The sequence below is a fragment of the Primulina tabacum genome, chromosome 7 (assembly GCF_025594145.1).
Source record: "Primulina tabacum isolate GXHZ01 chromosome 7, ASM2559414v2, whole genome shotgun sequence".
Lineage (NCBI taxonomy): Eukaryota > Viridiplantae > Streptophyta > Magnoliopsida > Lamiales > Gesneriaceae > Primulina > Primulina tabacum.
In genome coordinates, this window is record NC_134556.1 from 35,154,961 (window position 1) to 35,177,336 (window position 22,376).

At 36.2% G+C, this 22,376-nt stretch overlaps 2 protein-coding genes across 7 annotated transcripts in view; one reads left to right on the forward strand and one right to left on the reverse strand.

Moving 5' to 3' along the window:
- The first annotated feature begins 1,051 nt into the window (after positions 1-1,051).
- LOC142551467 (BEACH domain-containing protein B) overlaps positions 1,052-22,376 on the forward strand; it is a 63,515-nt gene continuing 42,190 nt past the window's right edge. For 4 of the 6 annotated variants that reach the window (XM_075660719.1, XM_075660723.1, XM_075660722.1 and 1 more), the window contains exons 1-7: positions 1,052-1,139; positions 1,514-1,740; positions 3,328-3,391; positions 4,045-4,276; positions 5,239-5,385; positions 9,984-10,307; positions 11,644-11,860. In XM_075660719.1, the coding sequence (XP_075516834.1) occupies positions 1,619-1,740; positions 3,328-3,391; positions 4,045-4,276; positions 5,239-5,385; positions 9,984-10,307; positions 11,644-11,860 (1,106 nt within the window). In that variant the 5' untranslated portion in view covers positions 1,052-1,139; positions 1,514-1,618. Of the gene's footprint in view, positions 1,174-1,513; positions 1,741-3,327; positions 3,392-4,044; positions 4,277-5,238; positions 5,386-9,983; positions 10,308-11,643; positions 11,861-22,376 lie in introns of all 6 variants that reach the window. The other 2 variants (XM_075660721.1, XM_075660720.1) reach the window with 2 other exon arrangements.
- On the reverse strand, positions 17,992-21,176 carry LOC142551469 (uncharacterized). The gene is made up of 2 exons (XM_075660725.1): positions 19,089-21,176; positions 17,992-18,991 (listed from the first exon to the last, which is right to left on the reverse strand). The coding sequence occupies exons 1-2, from the start codon at positions 20,029-20,031 to the stop codon at positions 18,492-18,494; spliced, it is 1,443 nt and encodes a 480-aa protein (XP_075516840.1). The 5' UTR covers positions 20,032-21,176; the 3' UTR covers positions 17,992-18,491.

Below are 22,376 nucleotides of genomic sequence, written 5' to 3' on the forward strand. Positions count from 1 at the left end.
CAAGAATCATTTTGAAAACATTCAAGTTTCCGATCACTCTTTCAAGGTACACATCAAACTACTCCAAGCATACACTGAATATTTCTTATTCGATCATTTAGAAACATCTTGTGTTTATTCACTTTATTACTTGTTATATCATACTAATAGAAGATTAAATATTTGTAAAATGTCAAAAGTTTGTTTATGAACATATTGATAGTTTTTTCATTGAGATACGAGGAGTTTGAGTTGGTTAGGGTTAATATCAGATGAAGTAGGTCTGTAAAAGTTATTTTATTGACCAAACACTCTTAGTAAAATCCTCCTTATCAAAGAAGAAGTAGAGATATAAAAGATTAGTTTCCGAATTTTCAAAAACAAATCTAGACTCTCTTGCTCAATGCAATTGACTTTCAATTTATTTACTTATTGTTTTTTGAATCTTAGACGGTCTAGTTGTAAGAATATATAAGTTATTTGAGTTTTGCATAATTTTTCCACATTTCAACTGTATTTAAATTACCATAAGAAGTGTTGGTGGAAAATTGAATTTCAAAATAAAATTTATACTAACAAAGTCCGTGGAATTTGTTAGGATTTAATTCCACAAAGTAAAATTTCTATAAAATTGAAAAAAATTCATAAGATTTAAAGGGAATTGGGTTATGGACAAAACAAAATTGTTTTTTTTTTAATATTAAATTGGTATAATTTATTTGAATAAATTTAAAAATTTCTATAAATGATTTATTCATCTTAAAAATCTCCATCATTTTAAATTAAATGTCTAATTTTATCAAAATCCGATAAATTTTTCCTTTTTAAAAAAAATCGGCTACTTTTTTCTTAATTTCCTCTTAATGAATTTTACCCTTTTTATTTCTTAAAAATTTTACCCTTTTTATTTCTTAAAAAAATTATTTAATAAAAGTGCAACTTATTCAGACGTAGTAGAAATATTAAATTATATTTTCTCTGTTTTTTTTAAAAGTTGACTTATTGACTGCACTCCACTTTGATTTAGATAGTGATTAACTAGTAATTAACCTTAATATAAGCTTAACAATTTTTTAAGCTTTCTAAGAAAATCCTCAATTTCAGATCTTAATTCCCCAAACCTCTGGCGTTAGGGTTCCGCGGAGCGCTTTGATCCAGCAAGGAACGTATCATTTCTTCATCCCGAATCATTTAGTGAGTGATTGCTGTTATTCATCCACTTGCCGCCATCGTTAAAAAGATCCCGGAGAAATGATTTTGCAGTAGAATTTCGATGTATACCTTTATTGGATTAACTCTGACTGCTGTTTGTTTAATTTGGTAAATTTACACCCGATTGATGAATGTATACTGGACATGGTTTCCACTATAATAATCTATTTTTTTTCCTGGGTTCATTTAATGAGTTGGCGAGGAAGGGAAAATTGTTCTCCTCGATTCTACTTTTTTATCCCCCATTTGATGCAAATTTTGCTCTGGATCATGGCTCAATGCAGTATCAGTGCTTATATGTTTTTAATTCTTCTCCCCTGTTAGTTGTACAGAGGCTCTTGGATATTGAAAAAGCCATGGTAGATCGCAATAATTGGTCACTAAGTATTCAAACGTGGCCATAGTATTCGGGTGGCGTGACAGAGTCATGAACATAGTCAAGGGTGTAGCTGACCTTATTCGGAGGTCTTCAAGTGGCCAAAGTGGGGAATATAGTTCAAGCTTACCATCGGGGAGGTTTTCTCCCCCTACCACGACAATCTGTTTCAGGTACTTATTTTTATTACGGCTCCTTTTGTTATTGTTTTATTCTGTATCAAGCAGCTCGTATATCACTTTGTCAATTTTTAATTTTTTCATCTGAGCTGAAAAAAGGAACAAAAAGACAAATGAAATATTTAACGGTGGATATAGAGTCCTTGGTATCCTTATTGGGGCATAAGCTGCTTATGTATTTAAGAGAGAAAATTGTCTCACAATCAAGTGACATTTCTACCTCGCACTTTGTTAGCTGTATGTGTGTTAACTGATTTAAGTTTCTTGATGGCTGAGTTTTGTTGTACAAGTTTTTGTACTTCATTGGAAATAAATTCATATATATCTTTTCTGTTCTTTTGGAATGTTTTGCATATGAAGCTGTATTTCTCAAAACCAATAAATTCAAACAAGCTACTGTAAATTAAGCGGAGTTGGCTTGATGGGTTTTCAAGTTTGAACGTGCGAAATCTTTATCTGGCTCTGTGGCTCAGCAGACGACTTCATCTTGAAAATAGCTTGTTACTTGAGCAGTTTTTGTCCGCTTCTTTTTAGGTTATAAAAGCAATAAGACAACAAAATAAAAAATCATATTTGGCTAAGATTTGCAGAAAAAGTGGGAAATGAAAGATATTTTCTTTAGAATCTACTTTCTTCCATCTCATGTCGCTGGATTTTAATTTGCAGTTATCTTTATTTTCACTATGTTAAGTATGAGCCATTTATTGTATAGATTTAGTTTTTGCTCGAGAAAGTTACATGACGAATCATTTTACCCTAATTGTAGCTAAAATTGGTTTTGCGTGAAAGTTAGGCCTAATGTTTCATTTTTCACTTAGCTTGGGTTTGACTTCTGAGCCTCTCATGCCAGAAATATTACTTGAGCGCTAGAAGACAGTGGAAATACTGGTCTGGGTTAAGCCTGGTAGCCAGAGGGTTCAAGATCTTGTATAATTTTTGCAAATATGCTTTTTTCTCCTAGTTCATTTGAATGGTTGAATCTTTCTACTGGTCCTCTTTACTAGTCTGGCATTTTTTAATGAGTTTTTTGGATCTTAAGGCAGGGATTCATCGCTTTCTTTTTCCAAAATCTTGTGCTGAGAGGTATTTTAAATTTCTTTTTGGTTTGGTTCGGCCAAGGAGATATGATTTTGCCTTAACTTTGTTGATGTACAAACTTTCTTTGGAATTGTTTTGGAACCAATCATTAAGTTCATATTAAGATCCTGTTTATCAAATCCATATTTCTAGTTTCAGATCCTTTAAGGTCAGATTATGCTTAATATGTGGGACATTGTTGGGAATTAAGTAAAGTTTTACCCAGGTTTTGAATAAACAATCATGATTATATAGAATAATGAGAAATATTAAGATAGTGGTTGAATCACATTCTATCTAAAAGGTTTTGATTTTACTTTAATTTGTAAGTATTTACTTTTACTTTACCATCTATCCCCTAAAACTATAGGTGGGGATTAGGGGATAGATGGTTCATAGGGTAATTGGAATTTGCTTTTTTTTTTTTGCATCCTTGACAAGCTTATTATTCATAGCATTAACTTACAATGAACGTATTTGTTTTTTGGCCTATGCTTTCACTAGTGAGGTTGGTGACGAGGCAATATTGAAGGTGCTTTGGGTAAACTATGCAAAAGCTGTTAATGAGGTATGGTGTATAAAGATGATTATGATGATGACATTGTTACTTTCTATTTGATAGTTATGTAATAGCTGTTTTTGAATATCACACATTGTTGTCTTTTTGTGCATTTTTGTTATCGTAGATATGTTTTACTTAAGTGAAGCCATCTTCTTTTTCAAGGCCTAAAATCTTTATCAACTGTTTTATTCTATTCTTTCATATTAAGGCCTACATACTGTGATGTAACTAATGTTAAAAGGAATAGAAAACTTCTTGCGGGGGATCATGCGATAGCTTCACGATCAGGGCTGGTGTGCCAAATTACGTTGATATCATTAGAAGGTTTATGGTACCAGTACTCTGTAGCTCTACATACAATCTAACCTTCGATTGACCTTCAGTTCTCAGCATATCCAACATGTTATTTTTTAAAATGATGGATGTATTTCAAACTACTGATATATTATGGATATATCTAGGAAATGTAGTTTCACCATTTTCAGAATTGATATACTGTCCTGTCATGAAAGATATTGTTCATTCTTTGGAAGAACCAAATAAATATTTTGTGGCTACAAATCTCTCTCGTAGTCCTGGAAATAACCCATCCTTGCCAGTGAAAATGTGATGCAAAGGCCTGTCTATATGGTTATGCCCATTTTTTTGCTCATGCTCAGGTGGAAAAGAGGAAGTTATTCCATATTTTTCTCAAGCAATTCTTGATCGTATTCCGGAACTGGAGACCAATCAATTTCGGGCGACCTCCTGGACAAGCTCACAATGCTCCACCTGTTGATTCTTCTCAAAGGATTGGTGATGTGGTGGTTGGATGTTACTTTGGCCATCCTATTGAAATTATATTGACGTTGATAGAAGAACTTTCCCAAATTACGATATTGTTTGCCGATAGTAAGTTGGTTACAATCTACTTTACTGCGATTGAAACTATGTTTTTTTAATAGGAAAAACCAATAAGCGGACAAGAAGTCCACACGCTATGTTGATGCCGCTGAGTTAAAAAATTTCATTCCCATCAACATTTACCTCTTCTTTTCTCGTACTCCATGAAATATGGGATTCTTCTTTCTGTTACTTTTTGAAGTAGGCCCTGATGGAAATTGCACTTGTAATCTTCCATGCACTCAATTAGAAGTTACCAGAAAATCAATTTTCAGCAGGATTGTTTTTAGTATTCAATAATTTTAAGTAATACAGAAGAGGTTTGGATGCTAAATGGGATCAAATTATGGTAGAACTTCTTAAAGTAATTATCCATGCATACTAGTCTTTCCAGTGTTCTCATTTTTTCAGTTTTAGTTTCACTTCTGTATGCTAAACATTTCCTATCTTTTATGCTGTACATGCAAATCAACCAGTTGCTTTGTCACAAGTAAAAATTACAACAGATAAGGAACTATGATTATATAATGTGTCATTCCTTATTGCCTTATAAAATTGTTGTCTACGTCTCCTTTGCTGCTCACTTTCGCTTTCTTCTCTAGGTTCATAAACTGTCTCAGATCAATATAATTTTATATGTTACAGGCTTTTTTCTAGTTTGCGGACAACTTGTCTGTTTTTTGTAATTAATAGCTTTTAATTATTTAATATAATATCGCTACCTATTAAAAATTAAAAAATAAATAAATTTGCAGGCAATTTGTAATCTGTAAAATAACCTCTATTATATCTCAAATTGGACTTTAAATTTTCCAAAACTATATATCTTCTTATTTTGATTAATTTTTGGTTTTTAAATTGTTTGGTGGGGCTTTTCTCAAAACGTCATTATTTTGATTGGTTGGATTTGATATCTTTCTACTTTTTGTTCTAAAAGTTCTTATTTGAAATTTACACACGATTAACTGCAGACCAACTAAGCATTTCGACATGCGTGAACATGACAAATGAATCATGGTTGGTGTTAGATGCTTTGACTGTCGTGACACTGTCAATTTATAACTGCAAAGTTTTTGGGTATCATTCTGGGATTCAAAAGCTCACAGCATTGATGAAAGGTAAATTCTCTGTGTTTTAACAAATTCAAGAATTCCTTTATTTTACTGTCAAAATTTGCATCATGTTTGTTTCTTATTGCCAGTTTATTTTTGTCAAAGATGGAAATTAGTGATTGTGGCATTTTTAAAGATCTTATTTTCTCTGGTGTTTTTTTCCCCAGAACTTTTGCATCATGCTATGCACGTTTCAGGTTTGAATGAATAACACAACTATATTTAATCATGTTAAGTAAATACGACATTATTCATTATGCTGGCTGTTCCCACCTATTGCAACGTTGGAGTGTGCAAACTCTGAGTTTGATGATATAATCTGGGGAATTTTACTCCACCCAACCTTAAATCAGTGTTCCATTTATTATAGAAAACAATCAAACTGTGATATCTAATATTATTCATAGTTGTTAAAGGCGCAAAGGGGTCCTTGAGCCTCAGGCACAAGGCGAGGTGCGCGCCTCATCGAAGCAAGACACTACTAATGTTTTAGAAACATATATTTATTTACTACTATTATATGACAAATCACTATTATTGAAATAATTAAGCTAAGCAAAAATATATTACATCACAAAATTATATTTTTCTACTACTGTTATGTGACAAAAATACTATTATTAATGGTTTGGAAAAATATATTAACCTACTGCTATTTTATGGCAAAATATATATTTTTAGTATGCACTTATGGAATCTTTCATTATTGGTAGTTTATGCATTACTTTTATTTTTCTGATCTAGACTATTGATATTTTATTTTAAATATCTTCTGTAGAATCTACTATTACTAGGACATTTTTTTCTTTACTTTAATTTTCTTTTTTACCTAGACTATTGATATTTTATTTTAAATATGTTCTGTAGTTACGGAATCTACTATTACTAGGACATTTTTTTCTTTACTTTAATTTTCTTTTTTACCATAATAAATGTAGATAATATCTCCACTAATTTGTCATGTCAATCAATTTAGATTCTAGTTTAAGGCTGATCGAAAATTTAGATCCTAGTTTATGGCTGCTATTTATCTATATATGCAATTTTTGAATATTTTAGGAAATAAAACCTCAATTAATTGTTTTTAAAAGGGAAAATATATGACTTTCCTCAGGCGCACACTAGAAAAGCTTACGGGCACGCATGGGCTCGCCCGAGTAAACCTCTGCGCCTAGGTGCATACCCAGGTGCAACGATCTTGCCTGGTGGATAGGCCAAGGGGCGCTTGCCTTTTACAACTATAATATTATCTGATGGGTTACAAATTAGTTGAGGTAGGCTTTTGGACCGTAGCAATGTGATATTCAGGATATTACCGACGACTGATCCAAAAAGCAATGTGTACTCCATGAGTCAATTAGAATTAGTAGGGAGTGGCATAGAATGGACCATTTTATTTGCATCTTTTGTGCGCCATGAGTGCCTGTAATTGCATGGATAGAAATCTCGGGATCCTGTTGCGATTTGTCCTCTGAATCCTCTTCTGATAACATCTCGTCTCATCCACACCCTCAATCCAAAATAATTTCTTACATGAGTGGCCGGGTTACGTACAATTAATTGCATTTATAACATAAGCCCTTTGCTTGACGCTCTTCTTTTTTTGAGCAGTTTAACCTTCTAACATATTGGTCTGGGGATGAGACACTAGGAGATCACATTAAGGCGAGTTTCCCTGGCGTGTGTTTCATATAGTCTAGCAAGACATATCGCCTTAGCCAAACTGAATGGAACATGTATGATTACTTCCACTGCTATTCTTGCAACCCACAATAAAAGGCTCAACTTCGTGATCCTTGGTTAAGGAATCAGTCTTGTATAGCAGTGGAAGATCCGCCAGTTGGACGAGAAAGAGGCAAGGGACAAAGGTCAGTTCTTTTAGCAAATGAGAGAAGGAAAGCCAAATGGGCCCTAGAAGATTTTTTTTGAAAAAAAAGCCAAATGGATAGCCAAAAGCCAAAGGTCAGAAGGATGAGTGAGGGGGATTGTAAAACAGAATTCTTCCATCCGCTAATCAGCATAAGAGTAGGTCAATTATGAATAAATTGGAAGAGGCTGATGGGTTGGTGATTTAAGATGGTGAGCAGATTGAGTTTCTCCTGAAAGATTTCTTCAGAAATTTGTTCGGTAAGACCGATGACGAGGGTTGGGGTATAGAAGACGTAGAAAGGAGCACTATTGATAGAGATTCTAGGATAGAGCTTGAGAGACCTTTCTCAGACGAGGACATTAAGAGAGCAATTTTAGAGAGTGATGAGGCAAAAACCCCGGGCTCAGATGGTTTCGCAATTGCAGTCTACCAGGTGCGTTGGGACATAAGAAAAAAGGGACTTCTTGAAGGTTTTCAATGAATTTTTTGACGGGGTGTTATCAATGGCATCACTAGCGAAACATACATATGTTTGAACTTTGATCCATAAAAAACAAGAATATGTTAAAATAAAATATGATCGTCCAATCAGTTTGGTCATCAGCCTTTACAAGATAATTGCTAAAGTGGTCTCCCTGAAATTAAAGAAAGTAATGCCCTTCACAATAACAGACACTCAAAGTGTTTTTGTCGAAGATATATTAATTCTAAATTGTCGCCTTCTGACAAACAAGTTTGTGGAGGAATTTAGGTGGAAGAAAATGAGTGGATGGGTTTGTGAAGTTGATTTTGAGAAGGCTTATAACGACGTCGATTGGAGTTATTTGAATTTTGTCATATTAAGAAGGGATTCGTTGAGTGTTGGAGAAAATGGATCAAGGGTTGCCTTTCGAGTGTCTTTCTTGATACTTATTAATGGTAGGCCTAGGGTAAAATTTAAGGGCGAAAAAGGACTTGGGCAAGGAGACCCGCTCTCCACATCCTTTTTAATTTGGTTGTTGATGTGTTTGGCAGATTGGTCGTCAAGGCAAAGGCAATCAACCTTATCCAGGGTTCGGAAGTAGGTAGAGAGAGGGTAGAGATCTCTCATATCCAGTTTGCGGATGATACTTTGTTCTTTGTGAAGAATGATAGCCATTTGAGATTTTTGGTGGAGATTTTGCACTTATTTTATAAAATGTCAGGGTTTAAGGTCAATATGGAAAAAGTGCCTTATTGGGGCTTAAGTGCGAAGAAGAGGAAGTGTAAGGTTTAGCTAATGATATTGGTTGTGGGAGAGAGTCTTGGCCCATTAGGTATTTGGGGGTACCATTAGGAGGCAGGAACCTATTAAAAGTCTTTTTTTTGGAGCTAGTTCTTTCCAAGATGTCCAAGAAGTTAACAAGTTGGAAGAAAGCATTTCTGTCTAGAGGGAGTAGATTGAGTTTGATCTCACCGCTGCTTAATGCTTTCCTATGTAGTTTATGTCTTTATTTTGGATTCCCCGGGGAGTAGCGGAAGCCATGGATCATGAGGGATTTTTTGTGGGATAGATCTGACGGGGATCAACATTGTCATTTGGTCGCTTGGGACCAAGTTTGTAGACCGAAGGAGCGAGGAGGGCCTGAGTATTGGTAACATTTGTTTGGAGTGGATTTTTCCAGCATCTTCAAGAGATGTTTGTTATGGAGAACAGATTTCTCAATCAAAGGGGAAGAAGAATTTTTTGGTACATCATTGTACATTGCACCTTTTGGTCGATTTGGATAGAGCGCAATAACAGAATTTTTAGCGACAAAGAAGACTCGTCGGAGGAATTATGGGAGAAGATAAGATTCACAGTGGCAACATGGACGACTGCTGTGCCAGCGTTTCGGCATTTACTTCTCTCCGATCTAGTTAGGGATTGGTGTTTTATCTACTTATGAACTTGTTCTAGCTAGCTGATCAGTGGATGGACTGTGGATTGCTCATCCACTAGCTTTGTATTATCAATTATTATTACCTTAATAAATTATTAGTTTCTGATAAAAAAAAAAAACATTTGTTTGGAGAATAGGGTGTTACTGGGAAAATGGTGGTGCATATTCTCCTAAGAGAGAGAGAGAGAGTTGTTATGGAAGAAGATTTTTGTTAACAAATACGAGTTACATGATATTGAGTGGGATGCGGGTCTGGGGAAAATCTTGCCAGGAGTGCAACCTTTAGGAGTCCCTGGAAATTTATTTCTAGGATTTATCCGGCTTTTTTCAGTCAGTGAGTGCTGTTGTTATAAAACTAACATGCAAGATTAGAATAATTGCATATATGCTCCAGTTTGAGCAGAAATATTGGAAATCTTGGGTGGAAAGGGGAAGTGAATATTATCTTCGTATTTGGAAAGTTAATCACATCTTTATTTGTTTAATAAATTCCTGATTTGTAGCTGCATAAATCCCATTGATTAGTTCATTTGTTGTCTATTTTTCTCTTACTTTGTATAACTTTCAGCTGTTGTTATTGAATGAAATGAACAAGTTTTTTTTTTTTTTAAATTAATCTTAAACCTCTCAATCAAGTTTTAGAGAATCATGTGGCTGAATATGTTGAATCTTAATCCAGACGAAGTATTCCTTTCACGACACTATTGTTGTCATCTTAAACAATTCAAAGTTTTAGCATCTGTTTTGGTTGCTTTCATTCTTGGAGAAATTGGAGAAACTTTGATTTTTGACATATAACTTGCTTAAGGCTTACTCATTGCTTATTTTCCCAGCTGCTGTCGTTGTCCTCAGGACTATTACCAGTGCACTTTCAGTGGATGAAATTTTGTCAAGTTCCGTTGTAGATAATGCTGGAATTTTGCAGAAGATTCTTGTTTATGTGGTATCTGTCATTTGCAATTTTGTTGATATACATCCTATAATGGATGAAGCAGTCCAGTTAGAGAGCACCAACACGGAATCAGGTTCAAGGGTTGGTGAAATGTCACCAAACCTTTCTACTGTTTTAAAATCTCCGCATGCGGAAACTATCTTATTTTGGCACCAAACAACAGTGATATCAGTGATGGAGGCTGGTGGTCTTAATTGGTTATCAGGTGTGGCATGCTCTTTCGGCATCCCAATTGTTTTCCAGCTCGTACAATTAACTGAAATTTGCTCAATGTCAACTGAATTTTGAGGATTATGATCTGTATTGGTTGCCAATTCTTTTATAGCATGCTGAAATGGGAACAACAAGAATTAGGAATTAGATATACAAACAAGTTACATTGTTTAGCTTAGTGAAGTCTGTATACATAAGCTTGAATGCTGATATTTTCTTGCCACACCACATCAACGACAAACTTCTGAAAGAAAGAAATTAGAATAAGTCAGCACTGTAAATGGGGAGTTTTTATACCTGTCAACCCACTTATCCACTTAACAAATAAAACCTATTTCCGTCCTGAAGAATTTGGGAGTTGGGCCAGAATTCCAAGTATTTGAATAATGTTTCTTGCTTATAGTGTTATTCTGAAAAAAAAGGTGTTTTATTGATTGATTTGGGTGTAATTTTGCAAATTATTCCCTCTGGCTTTGATTCTCTATTAATTGGTTCCTATACCATGCTGACAGCCTCATCTGAAATGGTGGCCCTTTTGTACCTCACCGACTAGTATGTTCCATAATGTTAATACCACTAGTAGGAGATGCCTATGCAATTATTCAAATGACAGAGGTCTTATTGCGACTGTGCCTGACATTGGGCTGCTGAATATTAAAAATCAGAAAAAGCCTTTGAATATTAAAATTTGAATAATTTGTTTCTTGAATCCTTTGTTTGTCCTATATGCTTAAATTCATCATTTTTTTGCTATCCTTTTTTTGCTTTGGTTCACAGTCCCTGGTTGATCTAGACACTGTTTTCGTGAAATTTTTCGGCTCAAAGTTTGTTGCAAAACTAAGGATGTTGCATTCTTCTTTTTCATTTGCACGATGTGTGCGTCTTTTGGAATGTCATATGTTGATGATAATAACTTTATATATTACTAAGATACAAGAGAGACCAACCTCCCAGAAACTACTCCATACGTCTCCAATTTTGAATATATTCTTTGTTTTTTTAACATTATTAGGTTTATTAGGTTTACGAGAGTATGAGTAGTTGAAACTTTTGACTAACAGGGCAGTTCCATACGAGAATTTAAGAAAAAGTATAATATCAGGTGTCATACTTGGGTTTTAGATTTTTGCATGGAACTTTTTTTATATGGTATTATTGTCATGGTTACTGCTTCAACCGGGTGCAAAGACTCTTTTGTTTATTCATGTTGCAGTTTGCCCTAATATATGCTGTTCCTAATCAATTGGTTTTCTGCATATCTTTTCTGACTCGTATTTCATGTTTTATGTACTACTCAAGAGTATATTCACACTTCTAATCTATATCAGAGATAATGCGCGTGATGAGGAGATTGAATATGAAGGAACAATGGATAGATATGTCCCTTCAGTTCTTGACTCTCAGGGCTCTTCGATCTGCTTTGGCTAATAATCCACGTGGTCAAAATCATTTTCGAAGCATTGGAGGTTTGGAAGTTATTTTGGATGGATTAGGAGTTCCGTCAATCGACAGTTTGGTAGTTAATTCATCAAGACCTGATGGGAGGTAATCTTTATGGATGTTTTGAAGCACATGCTTACCATTACATCTCATGCTTTTGGGTTTTCTTATTGTGACAATACCAACTGTTGGAACTTTGCCAGCCAAAATTTATAGCATAAACTTACGCAGTTTTATTTTGCAGTTGAGGTTTTTTATTTATCATTATCTATTTTTATAAACGAAAGCGGAACCCTGACTATTATACTGAAAATAGCATAATATGAAATATCTTCTACTCACATCACAATATAAAGTATGTCCACATAAAACTAAACACCAAATAAAGATACAAACAACTCATATTATCGGGTCATGCCCAAGTGTATATATATATATATATACACACACACATACATGAATATAACTGGGATGTATGTCTCAAACATCAACTCAAATGTGACTCCATCCAGAAGTACCTTCTATGGTCTCCTGATAACCTTCGGAACCTGCCGTTATCCACAACAAAGACAATAACAACTCTCCTAGAGTGAGCAAACGCCCTCTATGGAACAACCGTGATAAATACGACATGTATATGCAAAATGATATATGATATGTATATGTAAAATGATATATGATATGCAATGCATGCGTGTTGTGATGGTATCATGTCAATCGCCCATCCATTGAGCGTATATCAAAATCAATCGAATCACTATCAAATCGTCAAAATTCGAGCAAACAAACAAGCTTTAGGCAAGTATAAGGGAATTTCTATATGATGGCCTCAACAAGACAAGACGCCATCAAACCCAATCTGGACCTATCAATCATAGGTGTCGCGTATGGCTATATCTTTACAGGCTATAATGCCAGTCATAGTATCGTGTTCTAACCCCTGAATCAATCAAAATCTAATGATATCAAGGTATATAAGGATCATAACTAAACGTATATGTCGTGCTTCGATATTTATTTTATACATCAATCTACCGATTATGTTTGTCATGTATGCCACATAGTTCAAATAAGCCATATAAGAACATAATTTAGCTAAGCTTATATCAAATGATGCATATATCTGTTGTATGTTACTCTGTCTTAACATACTTTATTTCTTCCTTTTGTTTCTTTGTGTGGTTCCAATACAGAATATTGATCAACACAATCTACAATTCAATACTATTTTCTTGTTAGTAATATTCAATCTTTTGCAACGAAATTTTACCACAAAGTGATGATTCACTATGATAATTGTTAACTCCCTAAAACCGAGCGTACCCAGTTCATATTTGTTTTCTTCCCTTGTTATTATTTTATTTACTTATTTATGTTTTGTGATATTATTAGTTTAATAAAAGAACTCTTCATTATGTCAAGACCAAGTTTTTTTTTGAGATGAAACAATATTTATTAGAATGATATTAAGGTTTACATCAGCGGATAAGCAATCCGCAACTTAATTAAAAAGACTACAATATTACACCGCCATTATCACGACCAAACATAATTCCAGTCCCTAACTAAATCAGAGATACGAAGATGTTTATACTCTGGCAATAATACCGACCAACTTGCAACCCTGAATTTTATTTTTTCCCAGACTTCCTTCAGCGACGTCGACTTGTCTTCAAATATTCTTGAGTTTCTTTCCAGCCATATCGACCAAAATGTGCAATGAACAATCATAGACCAAAATCTCGAATGTCTTCTCCCAACATGCCACTTGGTTGCAACAAAAACATATCTTTTGCCTTCTTCGGAAAAGTCCACAGAAAACCCATTTCTTGTAACACCTTTAGCCAAATGCTATATGAGAATGAACAATGCAATAACAAATGATCTTGTTTTTCCTCTTTTTTCCGGCAAAGACAACACCAATTCGGGCATAAAGCGCAGGCCGGCCACCTTCTTTGCACAGAGTCGCAAGTCTGTAATTTTCCCAATGCCACTATCCACGAGAAAACATGAACTTTTGGAGGTACAGGTACATCCCAGATATTCCGGACGAAAGAAAAAACTGGAGATTTGTACTTGTGAAAAATGAATTATAGAAAGACCGTACAGAAAACAAACCCGAGGATTACCCCAACCACAATCTAAAGTCCCCAACACCCCGCTGAACCCTAACTGAATCTAATACCCCTAGCAGACCAGCAAACTCACTTTCTTCTATCTCGCTTAAATTCATTCTAAATCTTAAATCCCAACTGGTAACAGAGTTGTCGAGACTAAAAGTCTCATCTAGAAAATAAATGATCGGCTTGTTAGTGACAGTAGAAATCAGAAACAAAGAAGGAAAACGCTCTTTAAACGAGACTCCCCGCACCCACTCGTCCTCCCAAAAACGAATGATGTTACCCTCTCTGAACACTCCTCTAACCAACTGATGAAAAGCCGGGAAAGATCGAGAAATGCATTTCCAAGGACTTCTGAACGTCAATTTCTCCGCCAACCCCAAATCCCATCCATTATCATGAGAACCATGAAGACTGATAACAACCTTTTTCCATAGGGTATCTTTTTCCACCGACCCTCTCCACCACCATTTTCCTAGTAGTGCCATGTTTCGTAAACGGATATTTCCCACTCCCAATCCTCCCCTATCCTTTGGTTTGCACACTTGCTCCCATCCTACTATATGACAATGATTTTCCCCATCGGCTCCATCCAAAAAAAAATTCCTCATAATTTTTTCCATCTTAAGTGCCACATGATTAGGCACTCTGAATAACGACATAAAATAAGATGGCATGGCACACAAAACTGCCTTGATCAAAGTAAGCCGACCTCCCCTTGAAAGAAAAGACTTCTTCCAACTTGCCAACTTTTTTGCCATTTTGGAGAGTACCGGTTCCCAAAATTCCATTGCCCTCGAGTTTCCTCCCAAAGGAATCCCCAAATATTTAATCGGCCATCTTCATTTTTTGCATCCAATTGCAACTGCCAACTCATCAATTTCGTCATATGATCTATTCATTCCCATCAATTCACTTTTTTCCCAATTTATTCTTTATCCGGAGTGACGGCCGAATCCATTGAGAATATCCACGATTGCCAACAAATGTTCCTGTGACCTTGCGAAGAATAAAGTGTCGTCCGCAAATTGAATATGTGAAATCTGGACTTTTTGTCTACCAACCTGAAGGCCTTGTACCAACTCACCTTTTTTTGCCTTAACAACCATCATTCCCAACCCATCGACAACCAAATTGAAAAGAAAAGGAGATAATGGATCTCCGTGTCTCAGTCCTCTTTCCCCTTTGATTTTTCCACGTGGTCTTCCATTAATGAATATCGAGAAAGATACATTTGAAACGCACCCCATGATCCAGCTCCTCCATCTCTCCCCGAATCCCTTTTTCCTTAACACATGCTCCAAAAACTTCCAGTCAACATTATCATAAGCCTTTTATCCAAATCAACTTTAAACACCCACCCCTTTTTTTTGTTTTTCCGATACACCTCCACAACATAGTTGTCAATCGTGCGTAGCGCCCTGTAGCGCAGAGGTTGCCCGTGGCTATAGCGCATAGCGAAGCGCGTAGCGAGGGCTATTTGAAAGTGAAGCGCCACAAGCATATAAATATATAATATATAGCATATACTAACATCAATTCAATCATTCATTGTTAAATAACAAATATATAAGTTCAAAACATATAAAACCTCAATTCTAAAACTAGAAAAACATAATTTAAAATTCATCTTCATCAAGATCGAGACCATCTTCTTCATTTGAAATTGCATAACGTTCGGCGTCATTCTCTTCTTCACTTTCTTCATCAAAGTCAAATTCATCATCATCTATAAAATTAAGTGTGGAAGATGTTTCTATTGGCCTTTTCCCTCTAGACTTAGATGTAGCCGCCTTCGAGCTTCCTGTAGATGTAGGGGTCGCCTTCGAGGCCCCTTTGGATTTCCTCAATGTACAAGGAGCTTCATCTACTCCAACAACATCTGCAACATCTTGCCTAGTCAAATCATCATCATCATGAACAAAGTCAGGCTCTTCATCCTCCGGTCTCCCTAGCAGCCATTCATTGCCATCATCCACTTCAGTCAATATGATAGGATCGATGGTATCGCGACTATCGTATCTACGCCTCAGAGCTCTGTTGTATTTGATGAACACCAAATCATTCAGGCGTTTTTGCTCCAATCTATTCCTTTTCTTGGAATGAAGTTGCATTTATTTATATATATTTATCAAGGCACATGGCACGAGAACAAAGTCTTAAAACTTCACAGTAATAGAAAATAGAAATTTTAATATTATAAAAACTTACATGTTCAAACACACTCCAATTGCGCTCGCAACTAGAGGAGCTACAAGTGAGACTGAGTATTTTTTGGGCAAGTTTTTGCAACTTTGGTGTCGAAGCTCCATATGAGTTCCACCATGCAGCTAGTTAATAACAATAGTTATATTAATATTTCTCATTTAATTTATTTCAAAAAAATAATGAAAAACTTGATTTTCATACCTGGTGATACAACCTTTCTCATTTCGATTGCAACTTCCTTGCCAAAAAGACCTTCGGCTTGTTTGTATTTTAACAACTTTGTATGTATTTTTCTCTCCGTCTCAGTATCAAAAGTCAACCTACTGATTGCATTGTACAACCCCGTAACTACTTCCTCATCTTGTTCTATCTCAGAATTTGAGTAAAAGAACTGAGGGTTCAAGAAATAACCCGCTGCATGCAAATCTTGATGGAGTTGCAACTGCCACATATTGTCGATTATCTCAAAAACCTCTTTGTACCTATCTTCGTTATTACCAAAGGCTTTTGCTATTTTCTCCTTAGCCTTATCCATTGCCTCGTATATATAACCCATGGCAGGCTTCTTCTCCCATCCACCAACCGAAGTACCTCCCATCAATTCACTTTTTCCCCAATTTATTCTTTATCCGGAGTGACGGCCGAATCCATTGAGAATATCCACGATTGCCAACAAATGTTCCTGTGACCTTGCGAAGAATAAAGTGTCGTCCGCAAATTGAATATGTGAAATCTGGACTTTTTGTCTACCAACCTGAAGGCCTTGTACCAACTCACTTTTTTTTGCCTTAACAACCATCATTCCCAACCCATCGACAACCAAATTGAAAAGAAAAGGAGATAATGGATCTCCGTGTCTCAGTCCTCTTTCCCCTTTGATTTTTCCACGTGGTCTTCCATTAATGAATATCGAGAAAGATACATTTGAAACGCACCCCATGATCCAGCTCCTCCATCTCTCCCCGAATCCCTTTTTCCTTAACACATGCTCCAAAAACTTCCAGTCAACATTATCATAAGCCTTTTATCCAAATCAACTTTAAACACCCACCCCTTTTTTTTGTTTTTCCGATACACCTCCACAACATAGTTGTCAATCGTGCGTAGCGCCCTGTAGCGCAGAGGTTGCCCGTGGCTATAGCGCATAGCGAAGCGCGTAGCGAGGGCTATTTGAAAGTGAAGCGCCACAAGCATATAAATATATAATATATAGCATATACTAACATCAATTCAATCATTCATTGTTAAATAACAAATATATAAGTTCAAAACATATAAAACCTCAATTCTAAAACTAGAAAAACATAATTTAAAATTCATCTTCATCAAGATCGAGACCATCTTCTTCATTTGAAATTGCATAACGTTCGGCGTCATTCTCTTCTTCACTTTCTTCATCAAAGTCAAATTCATCATCATCTATAAAATTAAGTGTGGAAGATGTTTCTATTGGCCTTTTCCCTCTAGACTTAGATGTAGCCGCCTTCGAGCTTCCTGTAGATGTAGGGGTCGCCTTCGAGGCCCCTTTGGATTTCCTCAATGTACAAGGAGCTTCATCTACTCCAACAACATCTGCAACATCTTGCCAAGTCAAATCATCATCATCATGAACAAAGTCAGGCTCTTCATCCTCCGGTCTCCCTAGCAGCCATTCATTTCCATCATCCACTTCAGTCAATATGATAGGATCGATGGTATCGCGACTATCGTATCTACGCCTCAGAGCTCTGTTGTATTTGATGAACACTAAATCATTCAGGCGTTTTTGCTCCAATCTATTCCTTTTCTTGGAATGAAGTTGCATTTATTTATATATATTTATCAAGGCACATGGCACGAGAACAAAGTCTTAAAACTTCACAGTAATAGAAAATAGAAATTTTAATATTATAAAAACTTACATGTTCAAACACACTCCAATTGCGCTCGCAACTAGAGGAGCTACAAGTGAGACTGAGTATTTTTTGGGCAAGTTTTTGCAACTTTGGTGTCGAAGCTCCATATGAGTTCCACCATGCAGCTAGTTAATAACAATAGTTATATTAATATTTCTCATTTAATTTATTTCAAAAAAATAATGAAAAACTTGATTTTCATACCTGGTGATACAACCTTTCTCATTTCAATTGCAACTTCCTTGCCAAAAAGACCTTCGGCTTGTTTGTATTTTAACAACTTTGTATGTATTTTTCTCTCCGTCTCAGTATCAAAAGTCAACCTACTGATTGCATTGTACAACCCCGTAACTACTTCCTCATCTTGTTCTATCTCAGAATTTGAGTAAAAGAACTGAGGGTTCAAGAAATAACCCGCTGCATGCAAATCTTGATGGAGTTGCAACTGCCACCTATTGTCGATTATCTCAAAAACCTCTTTGTACCTATCTTCGTTATTACCAAAGGCTTTTGCTATTTTCTCCTTAGCCTTATCCATTGCCTCGTATATATAACCCATGGCAGGCTTCTTCTCCCATCCACCAACCGAAGTACCTCCAATAATGGGCCACCAACTTTCATAGCATAAATGATAGAATTCCAAAACGAAGGCATCAAAATAATTTTCTGTGCTTGCTTACCAGTCTGTTCCTTCGCAAATTTGCTTTTACTCCAATTTTCTGACGTAAACATCTTTCTCAAATGTTGCTTATGCTGCTGAAAGTTTCTCATAGTCAAGAAAGCGGTGGCAAAACGAGTTTTAGCTGGCCTGATAAGGTCTCTTTGGCCGGTGAACTCTCTCATCATGTTCAACAACATAGTTCGGTTGTAAATATATCCGTTAACATTAATTGCCCGCTCAAGTGCCCTCTTCAAATCTGGCATTTTGAATATGTCCTCAAACATCAAATCCAAACAATGTGCTGCACACGGGGCCCAATACAAGTTTGGATATTTATCTATCAACTTCTTTCCTGTAAAGAACAAGAGAATAAAATGATAGTTAATGAGAATGAAACTAATCAACGAAAGTTAAAAGACGTTGTAACTTAGTATATTAGATTTTCTAACCCGCATAAACATTATTTGATGCACTGTCGGTGACCACTTGAACAATATTATTCACCCCAACTTTTTGCACAAACTTGTCAAGCAACTCAAACATCTTCTCACCCGTGTGAGAGTAGCTAGATGCATCAACTGATTCAATAAACATGCTGCCTTTTGGGGTATTCACCAAGAAATTGATAAGTGATCTCCCCTTTCTATCTCTCCACCCATCAGCCATCAAAGTACAACCATTCTTCGCCATCTCCTCTTCATTTTGTTTCAAAATCAGCTTTGTATGGTTGATCTCCTCCTTTAAAAGTGGTTCTCTCACCTCATGGTAACTAGGTGGTTTCATCTCAGGACCATATTGTCCAATAGCTTCGATCATTGGCTTAAAGCTGTCATATTTGACCGCATTGAATGCGATCCCTGCATCATACATCCATCTTGCAAATTTTTGAACTGCATCAGACCTCAACTTTTTCTGAACTTCATTAAATTTGGGTGCTTTACCACCTTGATTCTTTGCGTCTAGCTTAAAGAAAGCATTTATAGGACCCAATGACCGTGGTTTTTTGGGCATTAACATTGACGAGTTGCCCGAGGTAGATGCCGACCGCTTTCCACGAGAGGATGGATCCACGTGTGGATCAATATCATCTCCTTGCTCTTCTATATCAAAAACATCATCAAAGTGAGGCATGGAATCCATGACAGTTTTTTGGGCCAACTTTTCTTCAAAGTGATCTTTCATTTCTTGCTTAACACATGCTGGGGCTTTTGGACAAAGTTTTGTGTTTTTAAATCCTCCCGCAAGATGTTGTTTGAGCCTTGTTATCCCACCTTTTGCAACTTTTTGGCAAAAGTTGCATAATATTCCATCAGAAATCTTGTCTGGAATAACCATCCTCCCATAGTTCCATCCAATATCTTTTTTTCTCAATTCTTCTTGTAGGTTTTCCATCTTATAAACTCTGAAATTAAGAAAAATAAAATTGATTATACATTGAGGAAATCCAATAAGCAAATGGCAGTAGGCTAGTAGATAATATTCCAGAAATAAATCATTCTGTTATAGAGATTATACATTGAGGATATCCAATATTCCAATAAGAAAATGGCATTAACTAATATTTCAGAAATAGAATCAATATTCATTTGCTACAGTAGGTACAAAGCCAGTAACTAATATTCCAATAATCAAATGGCAGCAACTAATATTATAGAATCAAAGAGCTGCAAGCTTTTGGAACTTTTATAACCAGTTTTAGAATAAAATCAATATATATGACAATTGAAATGATGGTCAATACATCTTTATGCTAGCTGCAAGCTTGTACAAATTTTATGATCCATGTAGACTAAATCTAATATATTTAATAATACAAAAGATTATTGATACATCTCTTTACCTTCAAATTTTTTCAGACGCAAATTGAAAAAATGTATTCCATTAAATAAATAAGCTCTTATATATAATTTGCTAACTGGGAGTAAACTTTTAATAGACAATATAGTCTGGATTATCAACCTATAAGCAGATAGAATTAATATGTTATAGAGATTGTTCATCTCAACAAGGTGTCCAAAAATATAAAAAATCAGAAGGAAAAAAAAAAGAAGAGCAGAATATTACCGAAGTGCAGCGATGCAAAGCAGTGTCCAGAAGTCCGGCGTTCGGCGGTCGGCGGTCGGCGTTCGGCGGTCGGCAGTCAGATGTCCGGCGGTCGACGGTGCAAGGCAAGCTTTCTTGGGCGTGTTGTTGATGCTTGGAGGAGTGGAGAAGTGGAGAAGAGACGCGATGTATAAACTATCTGTAGGTTTGTGCAGAATGGGCCTAAACATTTGAGCAACATGGGCCTAAATAATTGAGCAACATGGGCCTAAAATTGGCAGTATCAAATGGGCCGAAAATTGGGTGAAAAAACTGGCCACAACCTTCTTCAACATAGCGCGCTATTTGATCGCTACAGCAATACCCAAATAGCGAGGAAAGCGACGATAGCGCTCGCTATTTGCAAGTGGCTTGTGCGTAGCCCCCTGTAGCGACCGGGCAGCGCTACGCCTCGCTACACGCTATAGCGAGCGCTACAAGCGCTATTAACAACTATGCTCCACAACCTCATTTGCAATTAGACAGCAGTCTAGAATCTGTCTTCCCTTAATAAAGGCACATTGGTTCTCCGCAATTGTGTAACTCATGACTTTCTTCAGTCTACTTGCCAATACCTTCGCTAAAATCTTATACAAGCTCGTAATCAAATTGATAGGTCTAAAATCGTTGGTCCGGGTCACCTCTTTTTTCTTCGGGATGAGGCAAATGTAAGTCTCGCTAGTAATACCATTAACAATCCCACTCTCGAAGAATTCAGCGAAAACTTTCATTACGTCCTCTTTCACCGTATCCTAATTCTGTTGGAAGAAAGCCATTGTGAACCCATCCGGACCCTGGGCTTTGGACCCATCGCTTTCAAACACTGCTTTTTTTATTTCTTCCTCCGAAAATGACAACTCCAACCCCTCTGCTTGAATTAACTCTATTTCACTCCATTCCAATCCTTGAAAAACCCCATCTTCCCCGTCGATCTCCCTTTCCACCCCATCCGATTTCCTATACAAATTCCGATAGAATCTTATGATTTCCTCTTCGATTTGTGTATCATCGGTGACAACAGACCCATCCTCCAATTCCACTTTGTCTATCATCGCTTTATTCCGTCTGCTATTCAACAAAGAATGGAAGAATTTCGAGTTTTGATCACCTTCCTTCATCCATTTTATTTTTGCTCGTTGACTATATATTTGAGCTCTTCGGATTATCACACTTTCCAATTCACATCTTTAACTCCTTCCTTTTCTCTTTTAAAATTTCAGAACACGATCCATTGCCTTCTAGCACATCCAACTGCTCAATCTTGAAACTTAGCTCTTTAAATCTGTTGCCCACATCTCCCCATTCTTCCCTGTTCCATTTTAAAGCCTCTTCTTTGATCCTTTTCAATTTTTTCATAAATTTGTAACCTTCCCACCCACGAGTATTTCCATTATTCCACCATGTCTGAACCAAGTCTTTGAATTTATGATGAGACAGCCAGACATTCTCGAATCTAAACGGAGACGGGCCCCACCTCAATTCAGCCGTGTCAAAGATCAGTGGGAAGTGATCCGAAGTAATCTTTGGTAGAACCGTCTGTCTAAATGTTGGAAATATTTCACTCCAACCTCTGGTGATGAGGAATCTGTCCAGACGGCAACAGATTGGTTCAACCCTAAGATTAGACCAAGTGAATTTTGCATTAAGAAGCGGTG